We start from the raw sequence: 24058 nt of genomic DNA on the forward strand, positions 1-24058 counted from the left end.
ATACAATGTGGGGGTGACACCAGGCTGGGAGGGGCTGGCAGCACTTGGGGGCAGGATTAAAATCCAGAGTGACCTTGAGAAATTGGACAATTGGTCTGAGTTCACCTGGATGAAATTCAAAGAAGACAAGTGCAAAGTACTTCAGCCAGGAGCGAAAAATCCTATGCACAGCTACAAAGTGGGGATCATCTAGCTAGGAGGGAGCACTGCTGAAACCAGCTGTGGGGTGTCGTGGATCACAAACTGAACATGAGCCCACAGCGTGATGCAGCTGGGGAAAAGGCTGATCGAATCGAGGGCTGTGTTAACAGGAGCGTTATATGTACGAGAGGGGAGGTGATTGTCCTCTCCTCACGCTGGGGAGGCCTCAGCTGGAGGCCTGGGCCAGGTCTGGGTGCTGCGCTTTAGGAAAGATGTGGAGAAATTGGAGAGGGGCCAGAGGAGAGCAAGAAAAACGATCAATGGTTTAGAAAATGCAACCTGAGGAAAGGGTAGAAATACTGTGCATGGTTATTCTTGAGAACAGAAGAGTGAGGGGGGACCTGATGGCCATCTGCAGATGCTTAGGACTTCTGGGGCTTTTCTGATGGTCCTGTCACCGAGTTCTCTCCTCCTCCCTGCCAGAGTCAGGCTCACAGTGGTCAGTGCAGGAGCGTCTGGGGAAGACGTGCTGCTCCCCACTGCAGGCCATTGCCTGTCTCCTCCGGCCACGGGACTGGTCCCCACCCCATCACCTGAGTCTCCTCCTGTGACGAAGTGGGACTGTTCTTAATGTTTCCTCTGAATAGTGTGGGGGTGCCTCAGTTTCCCCTAGGCAGTTCTTAAGTCTCTAGGGGTGGGGTAAGGGTGTATGATCATTGCAGAGCCCTAGAGGGCAGGTGTGTGCAGGGGTCTGGACACAGAGAATGGCCGACACCCTGTTTCCTGGCAACTGATGGCCTGGGCCCTTCCCCCCTGCAAGGTGAGAGCTAAAGGGTTGGAGAACAAAGGAATCCGGTGACCTCCTGGCCTGGGAAAGGGACAAAGCCCAGAGGAGGAGGGGCTGGAGGGAATTTCAGTTTGGGGCTGGCTGGGACATGGAGTGAAGGGCAGACGTGGTTGTCTGGCTCACTGCCCCCCAAAATGGACCCAGCTGAGGGGTCCTGTTCTCTGCACCTACAAGCTCTGTGTTAGACCATGTTCCTGTCGTCTAATAAACCTCTGTTTTACTGGCTGGCTGAGAATCACGTCTGACTGCGAAGTTGGGGGGCAGGACCCTCTGGCTGCCCCAGGACTCCGCCTGGGCGGACTCGCTGTGGGAAGCGCACGGTGGGGCAGAGGATGCTGAATGCTCCCAGGTCAGACCCAGGAAGGTGGAAGCTGTGTGAGCTGTGTGTCCTGAAGACAGGCTGCTCCCAGAAAGGCGACTGCCCCAGAGTCCTGACTGGCTTCATGGGGAGCAGTTCCAGAGCATCGCCCAGGGACTCCGTGACACCCCCCTTCAGGTAGTTGAAAGCAGCTATCAAATCCCCCCTCACTCTTCTCTTCTGCAGACTAAATAATCCCAGTTCCCTCAGCCTCTCCTCGTAAGTCATGTGCCCCAGCCCCCTAATAATTTAATAACATGGTGAATAACATATCAGGGCTCTGCCCTGCCCTGCTCCAAACACCCCTCTCCAGGACACCCACGCTGGGGGCTGTGTAAAGGTCGAGGAGCGCTACAGAGTTGAAGGTTAAACACACGGACATCCCTTTGGGCTGCCACTGGAGCTCCGTGGACAGGCGCCCAGGTGACCGGGGTCCCTGCTTCAAGAGAGCGGAACATTTGAGGCCGTGTCTGCACGAGCAATGTGAGAGCCACGGAGCTGCAGTGTGACACTGACTACAGCGATGGACGGGGTTCTCCCATCGCGGTGGGGAATCCGCCTCTCCGAGAGGCAGTAGTGATGCTGGTCTATATATCTATATGAATCTACACTGTGATTCCTAGATCCATGTAATATGTTATAGGTCATTGCGGCCTGGTATGAATGACACGTGTCACGGAGTGTGGGGGAGTCCGGGCCCTGCACCCCTCTTCCTGGGATTCACTGAGACTCTCAGCCAGCCAGTAAAATGGAAGGTTTATTGGACAACAGGAACAAACAGAGCTGTGGGTACAACGAGGACCCCTCAGTCAAGTCCTTCTGGGGAGCAGGGAGCTTAGACCCCAGCCCTGGTGTTCCCTGCGTTCCTCCACCCAGCCCCAAACTGAAACTAAACCCCCCAGCAGGCTCTCTCCTGCAGCCTCCGTCCACATTCCCCTCCCCCTCCCGGCTCAGGTGACAGGCTCTCAGGTCTCCAATCCCCAGGGCACATTCCCAGGTCAACACTCCCCCCTCTCTGCTGCGTCACATCGTCACAACTCATGCTTGACATGAATACTTGTGTTGCAAGTTAGCAACCGAAGCAAGGACTTAAGGTCAAGGACTGTTTTTGCACAAATAGTTCTAACAATCTTATGCTCTGAGACAGATATGGAAAATCATCAGAAAAGGAAACACCACGAGCTGGACGGATATAAAATTGTATAAGAATTGGAGGAAATGGAATGCCTTGGATCATGGTGGCCCCCCTCAGGATTGTCTCTTCGGAATTGTGTGGGTAGAAGGCCTAGTAAACAAAAGCAAAGAACCAAGGATGCGACAAAATGGACTATAAATGCATGCCTATGATTTTTGCAAATCGGAGTCGTTTATTCATCCAGAGTCCCGTGTGGATATAGATGTGGTTTTCGCTGGCTCTTCCCTGCATCTTATGATCTTATCCTGACGGAAGGAACCTCGACTGGCCCTCGGGACCATTCTGACCTTTGGACTCTGGTATAGTAAGTTTGGGGTGTGAATGCGGAGTGAGTAAAATTTGTTTTGAAATCAGTAAAGAACATTTAGAGTATTATATACCAACACTTTGTCCGGTATCTGCTTGCTCCCCATCCCATAGGGAGAACTCTATTACAGGGTCTAACAGTAAGGTCGTCCGTCTAGCAGCGTCTAGGCTTAACTACTGTATATCGCAGTGGGTGTGACACTGTTCACAGCCCTGAGCGTACGGAGAGGTTGACCTAACTGTAGTGTAGACTAGCCCACAATCTCCTTGCCAGGGACGTCTGGTTTGGGAGAACGGAGAGTCCCTACGATGCTGGTTCTGGCGGGACCCAACTGAGAGTGCCTATTCAGGACAAATTGCTTAGAGCAGGGCAGTCACAGCCCAAGGCTGGGGGTCCTCTGCACACCAAGACAAACCAAACCAGCCAAACAGAGAGGACTCTGATTTTACCCCATTGGCTAACCACAAGTCACACAAGCAATTCCCTTAGACACTATCGTTTCCCAGTATCCCCACCAGTGCCACTCGTTATGGGGACGAATAGTTATGAAAACCAATACCCCAGTAAAAGAAAAAAGGTTCCCTTGATCCCAAAGGACCAAGCCCCAGACCCAGGTCAATATACAAATCAGATCTTACCCACAAATCACACTGTTGCCAATCCTTTCGAATCTAAAATCTAAAGGTTTATTCATAAAAGGAAAGAAATAGAGATGAGAGCTAGAATGGGTTCAATGGAATCAATGACATACAGTAATGGCAAAGTTCTTGGATCAGGCTTGTAGCAGTGATGGAATAATGTTATTATTATTAACTGAATGTTAGTAAGGAGGCAACAGTCCCCTTACACAAGGAAGAAAGGAGAGCAGCAGAATACGGACCCTGGACTTCAGAAAAGCAGACTTTGACTCCCTCCGGGAAGTGATGGGCAAGATCCCCTGGGAGAATAACATGAGGGGGAAAGGAGTCCAGGAGAGCTGGCTGTATTTTAAAGAATCCTTATTGAGGTTACAGGGACAAACCATCCCGATGTGTAGAAAGAATAGTAAATATGGCAGGCGACCAGCTTGGCTTAACAGTGAAATCCTTGCTGATCTTGAACACAAAAAAGAATCATAGAATCATAGAATCATAGAATATAAGGGTTGGAAGGGACCCCAGAAGGTCATCTAGTCCAACCCCCTGCTCGAAGCAGGACCAATTCCCAGTTAAATCATCCCAGCCAGGGCTTTGTCAAGCCTGACCTTAAAAACCTCTAAGGAAGGAGATTCTACCACCTCCCTAGGTAACGCATTCCAGTGTTTCACCACCCTCTTAGTGAAAAAGTTTTTCCTAATATCCAATCTAAACCTCCCCCACTGCAGCTTGAGACCATTACTCCTCGTTCTGTCATCTGATACCATTGAGAACAGTCTAGAGCCATCCTCTTTGGAACCCCCTTTCAGGTAGTTGAAAGCAGCTATCAAATCCCCCCTCATTCTTCTCTTCTGCAGGCTAAACAATCCCAGCTTCCTCAGCCTCTCCTCATAACTCATGTGTTCCAGACCCCTAATCATTTTTGTTGCCCTTCGCTGGACTCTCTCCAATTTATCCACATCCTTCTTGAAGTGTGGGGCCCAAAACTGGACACAGTACTCCAGATGAGGCCTCACTAATGTCGAATAGAGGGGAACGATCACGTCCCTCGATCTGCTCGCTATGCCCCTACTTATACATCCCAAAATGCCATTGGCCTTCTTGGCAACAAGGGCACACTGCTGACTCATATCCAGCTTCTCGTCCACTGTCACCCCTAGGTCCTTTTCCGCAGAACTGCTGCCTAGCCATTCGGTCCCTAGTCTGTAGCTGTGCATTGGGTTCTTCCGTCCTAAGTGCAGGACCCTGCACTTATCCTTATTGAACTTCATCAGATTTCTTTTGGCCCAATCCTCCAATTTGCTTACAAGAAGCTTACAAGAAGTGGAAGATTGGACAAATGACCAGGGATGATGTAGCCAGACAGCCAGCCCCCCTACCCCCTCAGACCAGCATTGCTGGAAACACAGGAGGAAGCCGGAACAGGGCACTTAACATATATTCCAGCACAGCCTTTGAAGCTGTGAAAAGCACAGGTGTGCTGCTACAATGTGCCTCGGGGAGCAGATACAACGATTAAGCTCACAGCAGGCAGAGGCCCTGTGACAGACATGGCTCTTAGCCCCTACTAAATAGCGTGATGCTCACACCCCAACATCCTAGGTGGGAAAATATTTACCCTGATAAAAGAAATGTCCAGTAGTCGAAACTTATTGTTTCTCTCCCTTGCAGGTGTAAACTACTCTTGCGAAAGCTGGCGTCACCCCGACAGACCAGCCTCAATTTGGCATAAGAAAGGAGAAAGAGAATAAAGGAGTACAGAGGTATAAGTAGGGGACCTACAGCACCATGATTTTTGAGTGCTTTTCACTATCTATCTGCTGGTCAGATAAGTGACAGCCTCCCAAGGCTTCTGCAGCTAAGAGGGTCCCTAAGCCTTGTCCCTTATTCGTCTTTCCGCGGAATTGAGTGACCGATCCTGGCTTGGCACCGCTGGAATCGAGAGACGCAAGGAGGGTAAGAAGCACCCACACCTGATCTCCTATCTTTAGTGTACACATATTTTGAAATAGAGCTCTATACTTTGTTTTCTTTCTTTGGGATTGTGGCTTCAGTTTTGTAACTTGTTTGTGTGTGTAACATCTCTACATTTAAATAAGTAGGCACTAGCAATTTTGTAACCACATGATTAGAATCTAGCTTAATAAATTTTGGTAACCATTTGTGCATAAGCCTGACTTGTTTTCTCTGGTTTACTGTAAAGCAGCCAACACAATTAAAGAACCTCAGCCGTTTTGGCTCTAAAGCCTGGCCATTAGGTGAGAGTACTAAGAGCCTAGCGTTGAGTTGTGCCGCCTCCACGGGGCAAACTCTTGGGGCACCTGTCAGTCAATCCTGGCTGCCCGCTGCGAAGGAGCTCTGAGCTCTAGCAGTTAAAGTCACGGGTGGTTAGGACCTTGGGGCACCCGTCAGCCTAGCCCGGGCTGCCCGCCGTGAAGGGACAGTGCGTCCTAGCGGTTAAAGTCACGGATGGTATAAACGGGCATAGCTGGCACCTCACCAAACATCCTTGGCCGACAGCTAACAGATGAGTATAAAAATATTGCTCAGGGATGCAGGAGTGAAATCAGGAAGGCCAAATCACACCTGGAGTTGCAGCTAGCAAGAGATGTTAAGAGTAACAAGAAGGGTTTCTTCAGATATGTTAGCAACAAGAAGAAAGTCAAGGAAAGTGTGGGCCCCTTACTGAATGAGGGAGACAACCTAGAGACAGAGGATGTGGAAAAAGCTAATGTACTCAATGCTTTTTTGCCTGTGTCTTCACGAACAAGGTCAGCTCCCAGACTACTGCCCTGGGCAGCACAGCATGGGGAGGAGGCGACCAGCCCTCTGTGGAGAAAGAAGTGGTTCGGGACTATTTAGAAAAGCTGGACGAGCACAAGTCCATGCGGCCAGATGCACTGCATATGAGAGTCCTCAAGGAGTTGGCGGATGTGATTACAGAGCCATTGGCCATTATCTCTGAAAACTCGTGGCGATCGGGGGAAGTCCCGGATGACTGGAAAAAGACTAATGTAGTGCCCATCTTTAAAAAAGGGAAGAAGGAGGATCCTGGGAACTACAGGCCAGTCAGCCTCACCTCAGTCCCTGGAAAAATCATGGAGCAGGTCCTCAAGGAATCAGTTCTGAAGCACTTAGAGGAGAGGAAAGTGATCAGGAACAGTCAGCATGGATTCACCAAGGGCAAGTCATGCCTGACTAATCTAATTGCCTTCTATGACGAGATAACTGGCTCTGTGGATGAGGGGAAAGCAGTGGACGTGTTGTTCCTTGACTTTAGCAAAGCTTTTGACACGGTCTCCCACAGTATTCTTGCCAGCAAGTTAAAGAAGTATGGGCTGGATGAATGGACTATAAGGTGGGTAGAAAGCTGGCTAGATTGTCGGGCTCAACGGGTAGTGATCAATGGCTCCATGTCTAGTTGGCAGCCGGTATAAAGTGGAGTGCCCCAAGGGTCAGTTCTGGGGCCGGTTTTGTTCAATATCTTCATTAATGATCTGGAGGATGGTGTGGATTGCACCCTCAGCAAGTTTGCAGATGACCCTAAACTGGGAGGAGAGGTAGATACGCTGGAGGGTAGGGATAGGATACAGAGGGCCCTAGACAAATTAGAGGATTGGGCCAAAAGAAATCTGATGAGGTTCAACAAAGACAAGTGCAGAGTCCTGCACTTAGGACGAAAGAATCCCATGCACCGCTACAGACTAGGGACCGAATGGCTCGGCAGCAGTTCTGCAGAAAAGGACCTAGGGGTTACAGTGGACGAGAAGCTGGATAGGAGTCAACAGTGTGCCCTTGTTGCCAAGAAGGCCAATGGCATTTTGGGATGTATACGTAGGGGCATTGCCAGCAGATCGAGGGACGTGATCGTCCCCCTCTATTCGACATTAGTGAGGCCTCATCTGGAGTACTGTGTCCAGTTTTGGGCCCCACACTACAAGAAGGATGTGGAAAAATTGGAAAACGTCCAGCAGAGGGCAACAAAAATGATTCGGGGTCTGGAACACATGACTTATGAGGAGAGGCTGAGGGAACTTGGATTGTTTAGTCTGCGGAAGAGAAGAATGAGGGGGGATTTGATAGCTGTTTTCAACTCCCTGAAAGGGGGTTCCAAAGAGGATGGTTCTAGACTATTCTCAGTGGTAGCAGATGACAGGACAAGGAGTAATGGTCTCAAGTTGCAGTGGGGGAGGTTTAGGTTGGATATTAGGAAAAACTTTTTCACTAGGAGGGTGGTGAAGCACTGGAATGCGTTACCTCAGGAGGTGGTGGAATCTCCATCCTTAGAGGTTTTTAAGGTCAGGCTTGACAAAGCCCTGGCTGGGATGATTTAATTGGGGATTGGTCCTGCTTTGAGCAGGGGGTTGGACTAGATGACCTCCTGAGGTCCCTTCCCACCCTGGTATTCTATGATTCTATGATCAGGGTGATGGATGGGGCATTTGGATTCTCAGTGGGAAAATCCTGGGGGTCCAGCACACTGGTAAGAGTAAGAAATGTGAGTAGAGCCCCAGAGGGCGCGAAGGGCCTTTTGTTTAGGTACTTTGGGACGGTTGTTCAAGCTGGCGTTCATTTGGGGAGTCTGGGCACCCTGGACAGGGCTTGGACTTTAGGTGACTGGCCACATTGCTTTGCACTCTGTTCACGTTTGGAAGGTTTTGTTTGCAACCTGCAATTCTGTGTGTGCGTTTAAGGTTGAACTTTGAAGTGGGATGATCACACAGTGTGGACGGCCGCTGGCAGCTTCCCCTATTTACCGTGTGAAAGTTGGCAACTGTGGGAGAAGCTGATTTTGCTTATCACCTCTGGTATTCCAAGCTGGCTGCAGGTGTCAGATGTTCTGCTTCCTCCAGCCAGCTGCCTCTGGGGCTCACAGATAAGCCCTTGTTTATGGCTCTGGGCCCCACAGCTGATACCAGCCTCAGTAGCTGGCTACACCTAGCTGGGATGTTATTTATACTGTGAGCAATTTGCAGGGTGGGATGGGCAGCTTCCTCTCTTGTTTGTTTCCTTACTGCTGTGTGATTTCTCAGAATCAATCAGCTGCTTTGCTGTGAAAGGGAAAAGGGATGTGTGGCCGGGCGACACTGCAGTGGCTCATGGGGCAATCGTTAGGGTAAGTTAGCAGGGGCTGAAGCAGAGGATCGTGAGCAGCGGGTCAGGAGGTAACATGAGGCAGGGGAACCCCCAGACTGCACAATAACGGCGTGCTGGGAAGTGACAGAGTCTGGGGCACCCGCGCCACCCCCAGCGCCAGGGAGAGAGAGTTGGTAAATCACACCTGGGCATGCGGAGACTGTCTGCAAGGCGGGACATGACTGCAGACGTGTCTGCTCTCTTGCCAGGCCTACGCTTTAAAGTCAGATGGACCTATCTAAGGCCACGTCTACACGGCCACTGAGGCCAGCAAAGCTTATGTCGCTCAGGGGTGTTAAAAAAACACTCCCGTGAGCAACTTAAGTTGAGAAGGCGTAAGTGGCCGTGTGCCCAGCGCTGTGTTGGTGGGAGAGCCCCCCACCCCCCAGCACAGCTACTGCCCCTCGGGGGAGGTGGTTTTATTCCGCCACCAGGAGAGCAGCTGCACGAGCGACGTGGCCCGAACCTGAGAGCGGCTGCACGGTGAAGACGTGGCCTGAGTCACTCACGGCCATGCAGACTGTCACGCCCTGAGCACTGGAATGGGGCTGCCCGAAGCCCCGGCGTAGGTGTGGGCTTGGGAGAATTCCTCTGTCAGCCCAGCTCCAGCTACACCGGGGTTAGGGCGAGATCATTACAGTGCTCAGCGCGTGAGAGTTTTCACGGCCCTGAGCGACTCAGGCCACGTCTACGCTGGCGAGCTTCCAGCGGCTTCCAGGGGTGGATTCACTGCACTGACGGGACACCTCCTTCCGCCAGCGTAGGAAGCGTTTACAATACGGTGCTGCAGCTGTGCTGGCTGGCGTGTAAACACAGCCTCCCTCGTAGCAAGGCCAGGCCAGGCCCGACCCACTTAGCTCCTTTCGTCTCCCCCGAACTCCCGCCCTCCAGCTCTCCGGGAGATCCTGCCACTTTTCTGTATCTCCACCCGAGCAGACCAGAGTTTTATCAACGGGGCTTTAACCATTGGAACAGCTTCCCCGGGGACACGGTGGCGTCTCCATCACTGAGTTGGGGGTCTCTGTCTCAGAGCTCCGCCCCAGGCTAGTGGGTGTAGGTGTCACCTGCCATCCCCAAGCCTCCTCGCAGCTGGGCCCTGCCTTCATTTCCCCTGTTAGGTCATCAATAAATCCAACCCTCGCATCAAACAGCACCACTCCCATTCCGAGGTTCTGAATTCATTGACAGAAAGGTCCCAGAGACACAAGAAAGCCCCTCACCCAGCTTTCCAAGCAGGAAGGCTGACGCCCTCTGAGTTTATCAGTTACCACGAGTCCGGCAGTGCCAGGTCCCGGCTGCACCCTCAAGGCACGCTCCCCCTCCGCGTGATCCTGTTTCTGGAGCTGGGGCCTTCCTGCCAGCTGCAGCCCTCCTCCCACAGCACACGGCTCCTCACAGCCTGGTCCTGCCCCACCTCCCTTCCTGGAGCTTCTCTCTAGGAGCCTCTCGACCAGCTGAGCTCCGTAGCCTAGTACGGGGCCCAGGGGCTCGTTAGCCAGGCAGCCAGCAGCCAGCAGCCAGTTGATTGTTCACAGCTGGGCTGAGACGGGCTGGTTCTCCTGAAAGAAGCCCGTTGCAGGTAGACAGGGGCCCGACCCCCCTTTTGGGGCCAGCTGCCCCTGTCGGGGGGTTGGGAGACTTTGGGTGGGGTCTCTGGCCTGGCCTGTGCAGGAGCTCAGGCTGGATGGTCAGAATGGCCCCTAACGCCCAGGAATCTCGGCTTTGTACTGAGGCTCTGAGCGCGTTCTTCAGAGGCTGCCTTTTGGTGTGTGTGGGACCCAGGCGTGGGAGCGGGGCCCGCAGGCTTCACCACAACACCCACCATTAACAATCCCCGTGGGCAGCCTGGAAGCAGGCAGGGATTCTCGGAAGCAGTGAGTGTCAGACCTCCGAGAACCCTTCCCCGGGTCTGTGGGCTCCCTTTTCCCTGCAGGTGCAGCCGGACGTGCCCCAGAGCAGAAAGAGCTGGTGTTCCCCTGCTCACTGCCGCGGGCTGCGCGTTGAACAAGGGGGCTCAGGAACGGGGGCTCTGACCTGGTGCACAAGGGCGGCACGAGCTGTTCAGTAACTGAGGGTACGTCTGCACTGCAGTCCCTGGCGTAACCACAGCTCACGTGGTCATGCCTGAGCGAGCTTTTCTCTCGCGGGCTGGGGTAACAGGGCGGTGCAGCCGCACTAGGGCACGCTTCGGCCTAGGCTTTCCATGGGTAATTCTTAGCAGGGGCTGCAGCACGGCTGGCCCTGTGGCCGCAGCTTCCTGGCCCGGGGGTTGCGGCCGTCTCCGGCACAGCTACGGGAGTGGCAGTCACAACCTGCCGGCGCACTGTGGGTATGCCCTGAGGCTACGTCTACACCGTGAGCTGGGGGTGAGCCCCACGCGCGTACACATGCCTCATCGAGCGAGTGTGCCAAACACAGCCGGGTAGCCAGGGTAGCACGGACAGCCATGGCCCAGGCTAGCCGCCCTGAGTACGTGCACGGGTCCGGGCAGGTTTGTACGGGGTTGGCTGGCCCATGCCACCACTCCCGCTGCCTAGGCTACCTCGGCTTCGCTGCTCCTGGCAGCGCTGTACCGCACTGAGTGCTAGCCCGGGGAAGTCTATGTGAGCTGGGAGTCACCCCCTAGACGCGGCCTGCAGCGAGGTTCATGCTGGTGGGGGTCTGTGATGGGGCGAAACCCTGTCACCTGCTAGACGAGGAAGAAACAGAGTCATGGGCCGTACCTGTGGGGTGATTAATGAATGGCCTCCTGGCCGGAGAGAGCAGACCGAGCTAGACCTGTTAGGCACTTGGGCCTTGAAAGAAGCTGAGGGATCTCCGCTGAAGGGAGCAGACCCAGGAGAGAGGAGATAGGGAAAGGCCTGGGGATAGAACTGATCTCCGTGCTGGGCCCTGGGGAAGGGGACGATCCAGGGAGGCCGTCCTGGGGTCACTGTTCTGGAAAGGGAACAGGGACTCACAGAGCCCACAGGGAGCAGGGAAGGCTCCGGTGAGGGACCCTGAGCCAGGGCCTACAGGAGCAGGGAGCCGAAGAGGAGGCCCGGCGGGGTGGATGATCAGGGTGATGGACGGGGCATTTGGACTCTCAGTGGGAAAATCCTGGGGGGCCAGCGCACTGGTAAGAGTAAGAAATGTGGGTAGAGCCCAGGAGGGCGAGAAGGGCCTTTTGTTTAGGTAATTTGGGACGGTTGTTCAAGCTGGCGTCATTTGGGGAGTCTGGGCACCCCGGACAGGGCTTGGACTTTAGGTGACTGGCCGGAGGGCTGAGCCACGGAGGACCCGAGGAGAGGCAGATGGGCTGCAGAGGCACAGGGGTTGAGGACTGCTTGCAAGGCCGCCTCCAGGCACCCGGGGGCACTATGACAGGAAACCCAAGTTATTACGAGTCAAACTACGCTTGTCCACACAGAAACATTTGACCCATGTAATTACCCCACTATCGTGAAACCGATCATAGAATCATAGAATCATAGAATATCAGGGTTGGAAGGGACCCCAGAAGGTCATCTAGTCCAACCCCCTGCTCGAAGCAGGACCAATTCCCAGTTAAATCATCCCAGCCAGGGCTTTGTCAAGCCTGACCTTAAAAACCTCTAAGGAAGGAGATTCTACCACCTCCCTAGGTAACGCATTCCAGTGTTTCACCACCCTCTTAGTGAAAAAGTTTTTCCTAATATCCAATCTAAACCTCCCCCACTGCAACTCGATGTGCCTGTTATAGCGGTAAAACTCCCCGTGTGGACACTCGGATTCTGGACTAAGAGCGACTGTTTTCAGTTATTCTTAAACCTCTTTCAAAACAATAAACAGAACTGAGAAAAGGCGAGCCTGCCCAAAAAGGAGTGTCTGCGCGGGGCCTTACAGCCGTAGAAACTCGAGCTCTTTCAATTCACAGCTTAGCTCAGAGCACCTTAACTTTCCCATGTAGACAAGTTTCCAGAAGGGAGTGCGTCACTCTTCACACTCTGGTCCTCCCTTTCCTGTCATGCAGGGAAATAGTTCATAATGTTGACATTTACATCATCATCATCCTCATCATTGGCCGCCTGAGTTAACGCCGCACTGAGACACATGAGCTGTCTACACCGCTCAGAGCTGTTGTGTCAGGCTCCCTGCAGACTCAGGCAAGCATTGCTGCATTGCTTTGCACTCTGGTCACGTTTGGAAGGTTTTGTTTGCAACCTGCAATTGTGTGTGTGCATTTAAGGTTGAATTTTGAACTGGGATGATCCCACAGTGTGGACTGCTGCTGGCAGCTAACCCCAATGGCTCAATAACTGGAGGGCAGTTTTAACAACACAGCGTTCTATTTAAAAACCCCAGGATTTTTAAGTCAATCATGATTTTGGAGTTTGACTCATGAGCCCAAAGGCTGGGGGCTGGCAGTGCTGTGGACAGCATGGGCCCTGGGGACGGAAAATGGAGCACAGCTCCTGGCCAGCCTGGGGAGCGAGGTTGTGCAGAGACAGGGAATCGCACTCGCTCTGCAGCCTCTTGCCCCGTGCCCAAAGGGCCTCTGAGCTGGACGTTCAGCCAGGATGCTGCGGCGCTCCGAGCGCAGGGCGGTCTCTGCAGGTGGGTGGGTTATGACCGGGTTCAGAAATCCCCGTGCCCCAGTCTTCCGGGCGTGATGCAGCCTGACCCCTTTCAGACCTGGCTGCTCAGGCAGGTCTAGACGGTCCCTCAGTTTCTGCCTCAGACTTGGATATTTCAGTAGCAAAGTGGTTGGGAGTTGGGGTAACAGGGACACCCAGGGACTCCCAGACCAGAGCACCAGGCTGAGCTGAGTCCAGGCTGATAGCGGGTGCCTCTGGACAGAGCGATGGGCAGTGAGCAAAGGAGTATCGGGGGCTCACCGTGTCAGTCTGTATCCACAAAAACAACGAGGAGTAAGTGGCACTTTAAAGACTAACCCGATTTATTTGGGCAGAAGCTTTCATGGGTAAAAAACCCACTTCTTCAGATGCATGGAGTGAAAATTACAGATACAGGCAAAGTTATACTGGCACATGAAGAGAAGGGAGATACCTTACAAGGGGAGAACCAGGGCTGACAAGGCCAGTTCAGTCAGGGGGGATGTGGTCCACTCCCAATAGCTGATGAGGAGGTGTCAATACCAAGAGAGGGAAAGTTGCTTTTGTAGTGAGCCAGCCACTCCCAGTCCCTGGTCAAGCCCAAATTAATGGTTGTAAGTTTGCAGATGAATTGTAGCTCTGCAGTTTCTCTTTGAAGTGTGTTTCTGAAGTTTTTTTGTTGAAGGATGGCTACTTTTAAATCTGTTATTGAGTGTCCAGGGAGCAAAGGAGCGACCCAGGGGGATGAACCTGCCAAGGGGTGTCCCAGGAAGGGCCTGGCTAACGGGAGAGAATCCGGCACCTCCCGGGGAATCCAGGGAGGGGCAGGTGGGAGTCACGGCTCAGCAACAGCTTCACCCCAAGGGCCAAGAGCGGTAAAAACACCAGAGACTCATTTGCCTCCCGCGCGAGAGCTTTACTGGGAAAGGAACTAAACTGCAGCATGGGGGGGTGGGACAGCGAGTCTGGGGGGGTCACCGGAGAGCGAGGGGGAGTTGGAGACAGAGACGGGTGATTCTGCAGCCCAGCAAACAGCCCTGAGGCCGGGCGACACGCTCTCGAGAGAGCCCAGGACAGTCCCGGATGGGGGGCCAGGAGCCCTGGGGCTGCAGAGTGTGGTCACGGTGCTGCTGGGATCACTGGTCACAGGTCGTTCCTCAATGATTCACCCACATTCTGCACCTTGATCCGAGTGAAAACGTTTGTACCGACCCTGCGGGGAAGCACAGAGCCTGGGTCACTGGCCCAGCACGGGCCTGCACTCGGGGCTGCCCCATACACTAGAGGGGAGAAAGAGGCAGGGGCAGAAGGTGCATGAGCCTGAGGAGAGAAGCCCAAAGAGGGACACCCCATCCCCAGGGCACCTAGTCTGGGTGCTGAGCACCGCTGTCTGGGGAACGCCCCTCGTCCAGGCTTCATCTCACGGGGCCCCCAGCAGCTCCATGCAGGGGCTGGCAGACAATTAATATGGGCGTTACCTCAGGGGGGCACCCAGCCGCCCAGCCCAGGGAGGCAGCATGGCTGTGGGCACCCCGCACTGGCAGGGCCTCAGAGCCACCCAGCAGTACCCGGGGTGGGGGGGGCAGGGGCTCCGCAGGCTGCACATCCCCATGGTGCTCAGCAGGGCCATTGAGGGCAGGGGCCCTTCAGCAGCCACTCGCTCAAATCTCCCCTTGGTGCCCCCGGGAGGTGCCCCCAGCCCCCCTGTAGCCTCCCGCCTGGCTGCTGACACACTGGGTGCCAGCCTGTGCTCTGAGGAGGGCTGGGCACAAACAGGTCACCAGGCAGGAGCTCCCTTGCCGCAGGGAGGGGCACGAAGTAGCACCAGAGGCCTGGGCCCCCTCCCCAGGGGTCAGTCCTGGGGCCGCTGCTACTCAATGTTTTCATGTAGGACTTGGACAATGGCATGGCGAGGGGGCTTATACAATGTGGGGGTGACACCAGGCTGGGAGGGGCTGGCAGCACTTGGGGGCAGGATTAAAATCCAGAGCGACCTTGAGAATTTGAACAATTGGTCTGAGGTCACCTGGATGAAATTCAAAGAAGACAAGTGCAAAGTACTTCAGCCAGGAGCGAAAAATCCTATGCACAGCTACAAAGTGGGGATCATCTAGCTAGGAGGGAGCACTGCTGAAACCAGCTGTGGGGTGTCGTGGATCACAAACTGAACATGAGCCCACAGCGTGATGCAGCTGGGGAAAAGGCTGATCGAATCGAGGGCTGTGTTAACAGGAGCGTTATATGTACAAGAGGGGAGGTGATTGTCCTCTCCTCACGCTGGGGAGGCCTCAGCTGGAGGCCTGGGCCAGGTCTGGGTGCTGCGCTTTAGGAAAGATGTGGAGAAATTGGAGAGGGGCCAGAGGAGAGCAAGAAAAACGATCAAAGGTTTAGAAAATGCAACCTGAGGAAAGGGTAGAAATACTGCGCATGGTTATTCTTGAGAACAGAAGAGTGAGGGGGGACCTGATGGCCGTCTGCAGATGCTTAGGACTTCTGGGGCTTTTCTGATGGTCCTGTCACCATCTTCTCTCCTCCTCCTCCTCCTCCCTGCCAGAGTCAGGCTCACAGTGGTCAGTGCAGGAGCGTCTGGGGAAGACGTGCTGCTCCCCACTGCAGGCCATTGCCTGTCTCCTCTGGCCACGGGACTGGTCCCCACCCCATCACCTGAGTCTCCGCCACACAGGCTGTGTCCATCTCCTGGGATGGCGAAGCCAGACCACTGGAGATGATTCTCTTCCCTGGGGAATGAGGATTTTCAGTCACTCACGTGGTTGCATTCCAGTTATCATCCATGGATTTGGCCTTGTCTCGCAGGAGCCACATGGTTTGCAGAGTTTCCTTCCCATGATCATCCGTGAAGCACTGGCCCACGAAGACGGTTGTCGAGTCTGCCATGGAATCGAACAGGGGTTAGAGCGAATCTCAGAGACACTCGGCCTGAGACCCCTGGTGTCCTCTCCCGCACCTCTCACCCACAAGCACGTCCCAGGCTCCACGCCCAGCCTGGGAGGTGGGTCCAGACAGTGATCTCATTGTACGGAAGGGAAGTGACAGGCCAAGGCCCCAGTGAGTCACTGGCAGTGCCCAGGATGGACCCCAGAACTCCCTCCCCCTCCCTCTGTCTCTCGCTGTCCCCACCCTGACTCACTCGCTCCTTATCACCAGGCGGAGCAGGGGGTTGGGGTGCGGGAGGGAGTGAGAGCTCCGGCTGGGGATGAGGGGTTTGGGGTGCAGGAGGGTGCTCCAGGCTGGGATCGAGGGGTCCGGAGGGTGGGAGGGGGATCAGGGCTGGGGCAGAGGCATGGGCAGGCAGCTCTGTGCACTGCCCCGTCCACAGGCGATGCCTCTGTAGCTCCCATTGGTTGCAGATCTCGGCCAATGGGAGCTGCGGGGGCAGTGCTTGGGGCGGGGGCAGTGTGTGGAGCCCCCTGGCTGCCCCTATGCATAGGAGCCAGAAGGGGAACATGCCGGCTGCTTCCTGGGGGCCATGCGGCGCAGAGGCTAGCAGAGAGTGGTGCTGACAGGGGCTGTCAGGATCCCTTTTTGACCGGGTGTTCGTGTCGAAAACCGGACACCTGGTCACCCTAAGGAGAATGAAAAGGGATACTGACGAGCTGCCCCATTCTCTGAGCACTGAATGAAACACTGGGCTGTGCCTGCTTCATGCAGATGGGCCTAGGAGGCATGTGCATGGGGCAGAGCAGCAGGAGCGGGGAGGGAAGCTGCTGGCTGAACAGGACAAGGAGCCTGTGCCTGGCGGAGGACCATGTAAAGCCTCCAGGAAAGTTAGAGTTTGGCAGAAATGCAGCAGAAAAATGGCGAAAGTGGGAGCAAGGATCTGAGTGCGCAGTGTTGTGAGTGGTGCAGACAGTGCTGAACCAGCCATTGCGGGCCCTAAGCGGGAATATTCCCCCCCACAACACATAGTAATAATTAAAGGGGGCCCCCTTGAGCTGCTCGGGGCCCTAAGCAATTGCTCAGTCTGCTTATGCCTGGCACCGGCTCTGGGTGCAGACACAATAGATGGATGGCGGCAGACAGTTATTTCTTCCTGGACAGGTGAAGGAGCACGAGGGGAGGTTTCAAGTTGATGATGATGCAGATGGAGAAAACATAGAGGTCTCAAAGAGTGAGTCTGAGGCATTCTGTGCACCGCAAAGCAACTTCATGTGTGAGAAGCACAATTTTTCACCAGAAGTCAGACCGATGGGGATCAATATGTGACTGATTTAAACCTGGCAGCACAATCATGGGACTACTGAGAACCGAGCGAATTGCTCAGTGAGACCGCCTTGTGCGTGTGTTGTGTCAAACGCGGTGCGAGCGAGGCTGTCCAAACCCTTGAACATGCTGCGGACGTATAATATCGTGCAGATGAAATGATTAAAAACAACTGGGAGGGCTGGGTGAGCCAGACAGACAAGTGCCCCCATCGCACTGAGTCTGCCTTTGGCAAGCGCCTAGGCTGGAAGCCGTCCTGCTGCTAACAAAAACCTGGGATCCAGTGAAAAAAGAGCAGCCAGGGGCAATGAAGGGTTGTTCTAAATGTGGCCGTGACCATGCCATAGGAACCATCCTGCATATGGGCAAGAATGCCGAGGATGTGGCAAATGCAACCGCTTTGCCAAAACGTGCCCCTCCAGAACAGAAGTGTCCCAGGGCAAACAGCTGGTTCCCCACCCAGAGAGGAGGTGAAATGATGGCAGGGACTTTGGCACAGGAACCAAAGTTACTGAGTGTTGTGGGGGGCGGGGAGGATCACTACGTTGTGATGAGCCTTGTCAGCCACAGCAGGTTGCTGGCCATTGGGTGCATGAGATGGGGAGGCAGTGCCAGGCCAAAGGGGTGGCCTGCGACAGGCAGGGTCACGAATGGGAGGAGGAGGAGGAGGCTGCGGAAGATGGCCTGGGGTGGGCCGGGTGGGGGGCACCAGGCACTGCCCCAGGTGGAGCTGGGGGGATTTCAGCCTACCCATTGAGCACTGAGTTCCTCTCCCTGCGACCCTCCGCGCTGGTCCCCGAACAGGGCTGGCCCACAACATTTTGGTACCTGAGGTGGGGAGCTCAAATGAGGCCCCCATACCCCCTCGCATGGGCCAAAACTTTGAAAGGTCTCAATTCTGCCTTCTTCCTGTTTTACTCCTCTCAGGGTGCTGCTCTGCTACCTACCCCAGTAAAGGAGAACTCACGACTTAAAATGCCTTGTTCAAACATTTTAAGTAACACTTAACTTTCAAACGCCTGAATAGCGAAGGTAACGTTTCTTGTCTGCATAGTAAACACCGGCATTTGTATCTGTTTGAATAGCCAAAGTGGTGCTTTCTGAGCCTTCTTGGTTGCAAATATTTGAACTGCTTCCTGCTGAAGGTCCATAGTCTGGGCCAGCTCGTGCTCTGTTGAGATGGTGGCAAGGCCGACCAGCCTCTCCTGTGTCAGTGTGGCGCGTAGACATGTTTTTATTAACTTCAGCTTGGAGAAGCTGCGTTCTCCACTCACAACTGTTACAGGAAGTGTTAGACGTATACGCAGAGCAACAAAAGCATGTGGAAAGAGGGTGGCCATCTTATTTGTGCACATATATTCCAGAACAGCCTTTGGAGTTGATCCTGCTGAAATGTATCTTGAAAGGGCTTTCAGTTCATCCCCTAAATCACTCGCATCAATATCGCGCATGTCATCGTGTGTCATCAACACTGTCTCTAGTGCCCTGCATTGCTGGTGTAGGTCTTCTTCAGGTATCGTGAGGAGTTTGGGAATATCATACAACATCCCAAATCTACTGCTGTGTTCCCTGAGCTGCATGAAACGTTCTTCAACTGCCTGTATTGCACAATCTAGCACCTGGTTAAAGAATTCAACTTTGAATTGTTGTTTGGGGTCTCTTATGGGATTATCCTGTGCCTCGTAATCAAAATGTCTTCTTCTTCGGTGACTCTTGTGTTCTTGAATGGGTGGGAAAATAGCTTCAGTGTGAAGTTCTCTGCCAACTTCTGTGCACTCTTCAGAATGTTTTGAAATCCCTCATCTGACCGGTAAGACCGTAGGTATGACTTTGCTTTGTCCAGTTGTTCCATTGCTCCAGATATATCAAGGTCAACATCTTGGAGTCTCTTGCTTACAACATTTATTTCAAACAGTATGTCATGCCACAACACTAAGCCACACGGAAATTTGAAGTTAGGTATGTTTCTGGTGATTCCATTTCCCTCTGCCACTGTTCTCCCACGAACAGTTCCTGTCACAGCATTATCCTCCATAATGGCAACTATGGCATCATCTATCTTCCCAATTTGGTGTTTGAGAGGCTTTATCGCCTCCACTCGACTTTCCCATTGTTTGGCACTCAGTGGTTTCAGTGTCAGAGAGGATGTTCCCAGATGTTGCTTCAAAATTTGCCATCGATGAGTTGATGCAGAGAAAGATCCATCGATGCTTTGAATTACATTAAAAAATTCAGCAGCCTCACTAGAAGTTGCTGATGCTGCATCACTGACCACCATTGTCTTTGGGGACATGAAGTTTTTCACTTGCTGTGGCCCGTGCAGTACAAGGAAGTCCTTCAGGCTACCGCTCAGGGGGGTCCACAGTCCTGGATCCTCTAGACTTAAGGAACTAAACTCAGCAGCAGCCGTTTCTTGCGTCTCCACCACACTCTTCTCTGATCTACACTTTTCTTCAGGAATGTGCATGGCTACATCCATTTGAGATGGAGATACGGATGCTGCAGTAGCTGCCAGGTCACCTGCACTCTGACTGACTGGAAGATCAGGCCTCTCCTCACCACTCACATCCTCCCTGGGGCCGGAAGGCTCATCGTGAACATTTGTGTCTACGTATCTCAGGAGAGCTCCTTCCCGCTTAGATAGAAAAGCTTCCTTTGCTTGCTTTCTTTTTCTGAATGCTGCCCCAGAGGGGCGTTTTCTTCTTTCACTCATGGCTGCTGTTCTGGGCCAGCTACAGTGGCTCTCAACACTCAGTTGAAGGGGACAAATAAGCAGGCTGGTAGCAGGGCCTGAGTGAGGGAAGATGTCAGCGTCTTAAGGGCCTAACTGGCTCCTACTCCTTCAGTTGACGGCCTGTTCTCCTCAAGTGGGTTCAGGGACGCCGGAGGACACAGGAAGCTCCCCGAGAAGCTGGGGTTAATCAGTCCAGGCTCCTGGGGTGCTAGAGAGGTACATAAGAGGCTCCTCCTCCTCTCTCTGCCTGCAGCTCCTGCTGCTTTCTGTGATTCCCTCTCACCTTTCTCCTGCCTGCCTCTTATGTCTCTTGTGCCCTCCTTCCTCCAGCCCAGCACTCCCCCCTCTCTGGGCATCTCGAGCAGAGAGAATCCGCAGCAGACACAATTTTCTACACTCTGGGTCCTAGTGGTGCCCCCCACAGTCTGGCGCCTCAGTTCGCCTCATGGTAAGGCCAGCCCTGTCCCCAAAGCCACTGGAGCACGTACCTGAGAAGCTCCATTTGACGGTGAACCCGAAGGTTGGCTGCTCCAGGTTGTCGACATGCTGGGATCCGTTCAGGGGCGACACGAGGATCGGCTTTTCTGTGGCTGACACCGCTGTGAGGTACAACCCAGAGAACTGCCCGGCCCCGTTCACGGCAGAGATGGTCATGTTAGAGCCCAGGTCGTTCTGCCAGTCTCCAGTCAGGATGCACTGAAAGAGGGGGGTGCAGTCAGCGGGAAGGGGATGGTGGAGTCAGGAGGGTCAGACCCCAGCTGAGGCTGTGACCCCGAGAGCCCTAAACGCAGGACACAGACCCCACAAAGCAGAGGACGACCAGTGACCAAGGGGGTCTGTGCTCTGACTCCTGGCCATTGAGGGGAACCCCCTGCCCAATAAAAATAAAACCCTCCCAACCATAGCACCCGGCCTCCCTCTGCCGCTGGGCGGGGGCTCTGCCTTCTCTCTCCGAACCCGGGGGTACGGAGGAGGCGTCCCCCTTCCTCTCTCCACCCCACCGTCCCCTCCCCACACACAACGAGGGAAGCGTCTCTGAGGCAGGGGAGACAGCAGCCGTCCGTCCCCCGGAGCCGCAGGGCCCCGAGGGGCCCGAGAGAGGTGGCAGGTTCCCTGCCACTGGCGCGTCTCCCGGTCCCCCGGAGCAGGTCTGCCCTGGGACTGCTGGGCACGAGGACGGGACGGGTGCAGCGCAACGTCGTCCGGGACGTGCTGTCTCCGGCCCCGCCCGGGGGTGCTCTGGGTGCCGCCTGGCCTCTCCTACGCCCACGGCACGGGGAGGGATCCGCAGCCGAGCTGCCCCTGCCAAGGCTGCTCAGAAAGCCCAGTCCCCAGAGTGACTCTGGCCTGGGACGTTTCGGACCCGAGAAGGCGAATGCCCAGGCAAAGCAGCAGTGAAATCCGCCCGGTTCCAGCCCCCAGCGGCTCAGGGAGACAGGGACCCGCGAGCTGGGGGCTGAGACCCGGGTGCTCTCGAAGGACAAAAGGGGTTTCCGATTTGAGGGAGCCGCTCAGTCGTGTTTGATCTCTGCTGACGGGGTAACGCGGGGCTTTGAGAATCTGAGCCTGCGGCTTCCAGCCCGTTGCACTGAACGTCCTGCTTGGCGGCTCCGGCAGGGAGCGGCTCCAGGCCCCCCGCGGGTTGCTCGAGCTTGGTGAGCTGGAGCCTGGGGCCCTGGCGGGGCTCCCTGGCTTGGCACCGTCACCACCTCAGGGCGTTTCTTGTCCGGTCCCCGAGAAGTCTCCTCACCGGGACACAACCTGCCTGGCTGAGTGGGGCGTGCGGCGCTCAGCCCGCAGGTCGCTGTGCCCGACGGGGCTGCGTTGCCTCCAGAGCGGGATCCCGGCGTGGGGAAAGGCCCCCCGCCTGCCCTCACCTCCACGGGTCATTGCAGCGCCTGACCCATCGCCCATCGCTCCCCTCCGGCTCTCACTGCTCCCTGCCCCGGCCGGAGACCCCCAGAGCCAGCGCCCGGCCCCCTCGGCCCTCGCCCTGCCCCGGCCGGAGACCCCCAGAGCCAGCGCCCGGCCCCCTCGGGCCCTCGCCCCGCCACGCCCCAGAGCCAGCGCCCGGCCCCCTCGGGCCCTCGCCCTGACACGCCCCAGAGCCAGTGCCCGGCCCCCTCGGCCCCTCGCCCTGCCCCGGCCGGAGACCCCCAGAGCCAGCGCCCGGCCCCCTCGGCCCCTCGCCCTGCCCCGGCCGGAGACACCCCAGAGCCAGCGCCCGGCCCCCTCGGCCCCTCACCCTGCCCCGGCCGGAGACACCCCAGAGCCAGCACCCGGCCCCCTCGGCCCCTCACCCTGACACGCCCCAGAGCCAGCGCCCGGCCCCCTCGGGCCCTCGCCCTGACACGCCCCAGAGCTAGCGCCCGGCCCCCTTGGGCCCTCGCCCTGCCTCGGCCGGAGACACCCCAGAGCCAGCGCCCAGCCCCCTCGGACCCTCGCCCTGTGTAGTACCTTTCTCTCTGAAGAGGCAACAACGGTCACCAGAAACAGGGCAAGGACCAGAGAGAAACCCGTTTTCCCCATTGTTACTGTGAGTGGAGGCTGCCCACAGGTGCCAGAGGAATCTCCTTCCAGGGACTCGTGTCTGGGACTCCCACTCAGGCCCCTATTTATAACCCTAGACACAGGCGGGGCTGGGATGGGTGCTGGTTATTTACTGATTAGCAGTTCCAAGAAATAGAGATTTTTGCTTAAATTTAATTTCTGAGGAAAAGAAAGAGAAAGTGAAAAGGGCCGTGTGACCCAAGCAGTGTTGTGCAACTTCTGACCGAACCCGAGGCCAGGACTGTGGCTCTCTGGAAACCCCTGATGCCCAGAGCATCGGTTGAGTCCGTGTGAAGCGATGGAGCCAGGCCCAGGCCTGGCTGAGAGCACTTTGGTGCAGAGGCTCATCAGGTTCGCTCCTCGCTGGGCCCTGAGGCCCAGGAACGGTGGAGTCCAAAGGTTCTGCGCTGTTGCAATGAGACAATTGACCGGCGAAGGCGGCAGTAACGGCCCCCCTGGGGGACCCAAGAGCTGCTGGTTCCTCCCCACGGGGTGGCTCTGCACGGCTCTGGAGAATATGTACGAACAGCAGCGCAGGGAAATGGGCCCCCATTTCCGGGTGGTTTCTGTGAACACACAGCACCTTGCAACGGCAAAGGCTGCCAGCGACACGACGCTAAAGGGCCAGCAAACGTGACTCATGGATGAGGAATCAGGACGGCAACTAGTCACCCTCAGGAACGGGGCGAGTGAGGAGAGAGCACGTGGGCAGCCGCAACAGCAGGATGAGAGGGCAAGAGCAGGACAGAGCAGTGCCAAGCGCTGTGGGGACAGAGCTGGGGCCGGGCTGAGGGGCAGAAATGCCGACAGGGGAGGGGTCAGCTGGAGAAGCACAGGAGGCCGTGGCCTGCAGGGGGAAGGAGGGGACCCAGGGGGGTGGGCAGGCACAGGAGGGATCCGCAGGACGGGGAGGGATGGGGCCACCAACCCAAAACCAAAACCAGCTCTGACGAGATGCTGGGTCCCTTTAAATGGGAGCATTTAAACCAGTTTCTGTCACTGATTTTCTTTAACTCAGATAGAATCATAGAAGTTTAGGGTTGGAAGAGACCTCAGGACATCATCTAGTCCAACCCCCTGCTCAAAGCAGGACCAATCCCCAATTAAATCATCCCAGCCAAGTATTTGTCAAGCCGGGCCTTAAAAACCTCTAAGGAAGGAGATTGCACCACCTCCCTAGGTAACCCATTCCAGTACTTCACCACCCTCCTAGTGAAAAAGTTTTTCCTAATATCCAACCTAAACCTCCCCCCTGCAACTTGAGACCATTACTCCTTGTTCTGTCATCTGCCACCACTGAGAACAGCCGCGCTCCAACCTCTTTGGAACCCCCTGTGACGAAGTGGGACTGTTCTTAATG

General features: G+C 55.3%; 2 protein-coding genes across 3 annotated transcripts in view; both read right to left on the reverse strand.

Moving 5' to 3' along the window:
* Positions 1-9962, reverse strand: part of LOC142072084 (non-lysosomal glucosylceramidase-like) — a 22541-nt gene extending 12579 nt beyond the window's left edge. Inside the window, exon 1 of the mRNA XM_075128299.1 lies at positions 9888-9962. The gene's annotated coding sequence lies outside the window, so the exon portion shown is untranslated. The remainder of the gene's footprint in view (positions 1-9887) is intronic.
* LOC142072083 (avidin-like) overlaps positions 1-22750 on the reverse strand; it is a 23724-nt gene extending 974 nt beyond the window's left edge. Inside the window, exons 1-4 of one of the 2 annotated variants that reach the window (XM_075128297.1) lie at positions 22606-22750; positions 20637-20844; positions 15961-16081; positions 13517-14406 (exon numbers count right to left, since the gene is read on the reverse strand). In XM_075128297.1, coding sequence (XP_074984398.1) covers positions 14337-14406; positions 15961-16081; positions 20637-20844; positions 22606-22677 — 471 coding nt within the window. In that variant the 5' untranslated portion in view covers positions 22678-22750 and the 3' untranslated portion in view covers positions 13517-14336. Of the gene's footprint in view, positions 1-13516; positions 14407-15960; positions 16082-20636; positions 20845-22605 lie in introns of those variants that run through there. The other variant, XM_075128298.1, reaches the window with a different exon arrangement.
* Between the last annotated feature and the right edge of the window lie 1308 nt (positions 22751-24058).

Source organism: Caretta caretta, chromosome 5, assembly GCF_965140235.1.
Source record: "Caretta caretta isolate rCarCar2 chromosome 5, rCarCar1.hap1, whole genome shotgun sequence".
NCBI lineage: Eukaryota > Metazoa > Chordata > Testudines > Cheloniidae > Caretta > Caretta caretta.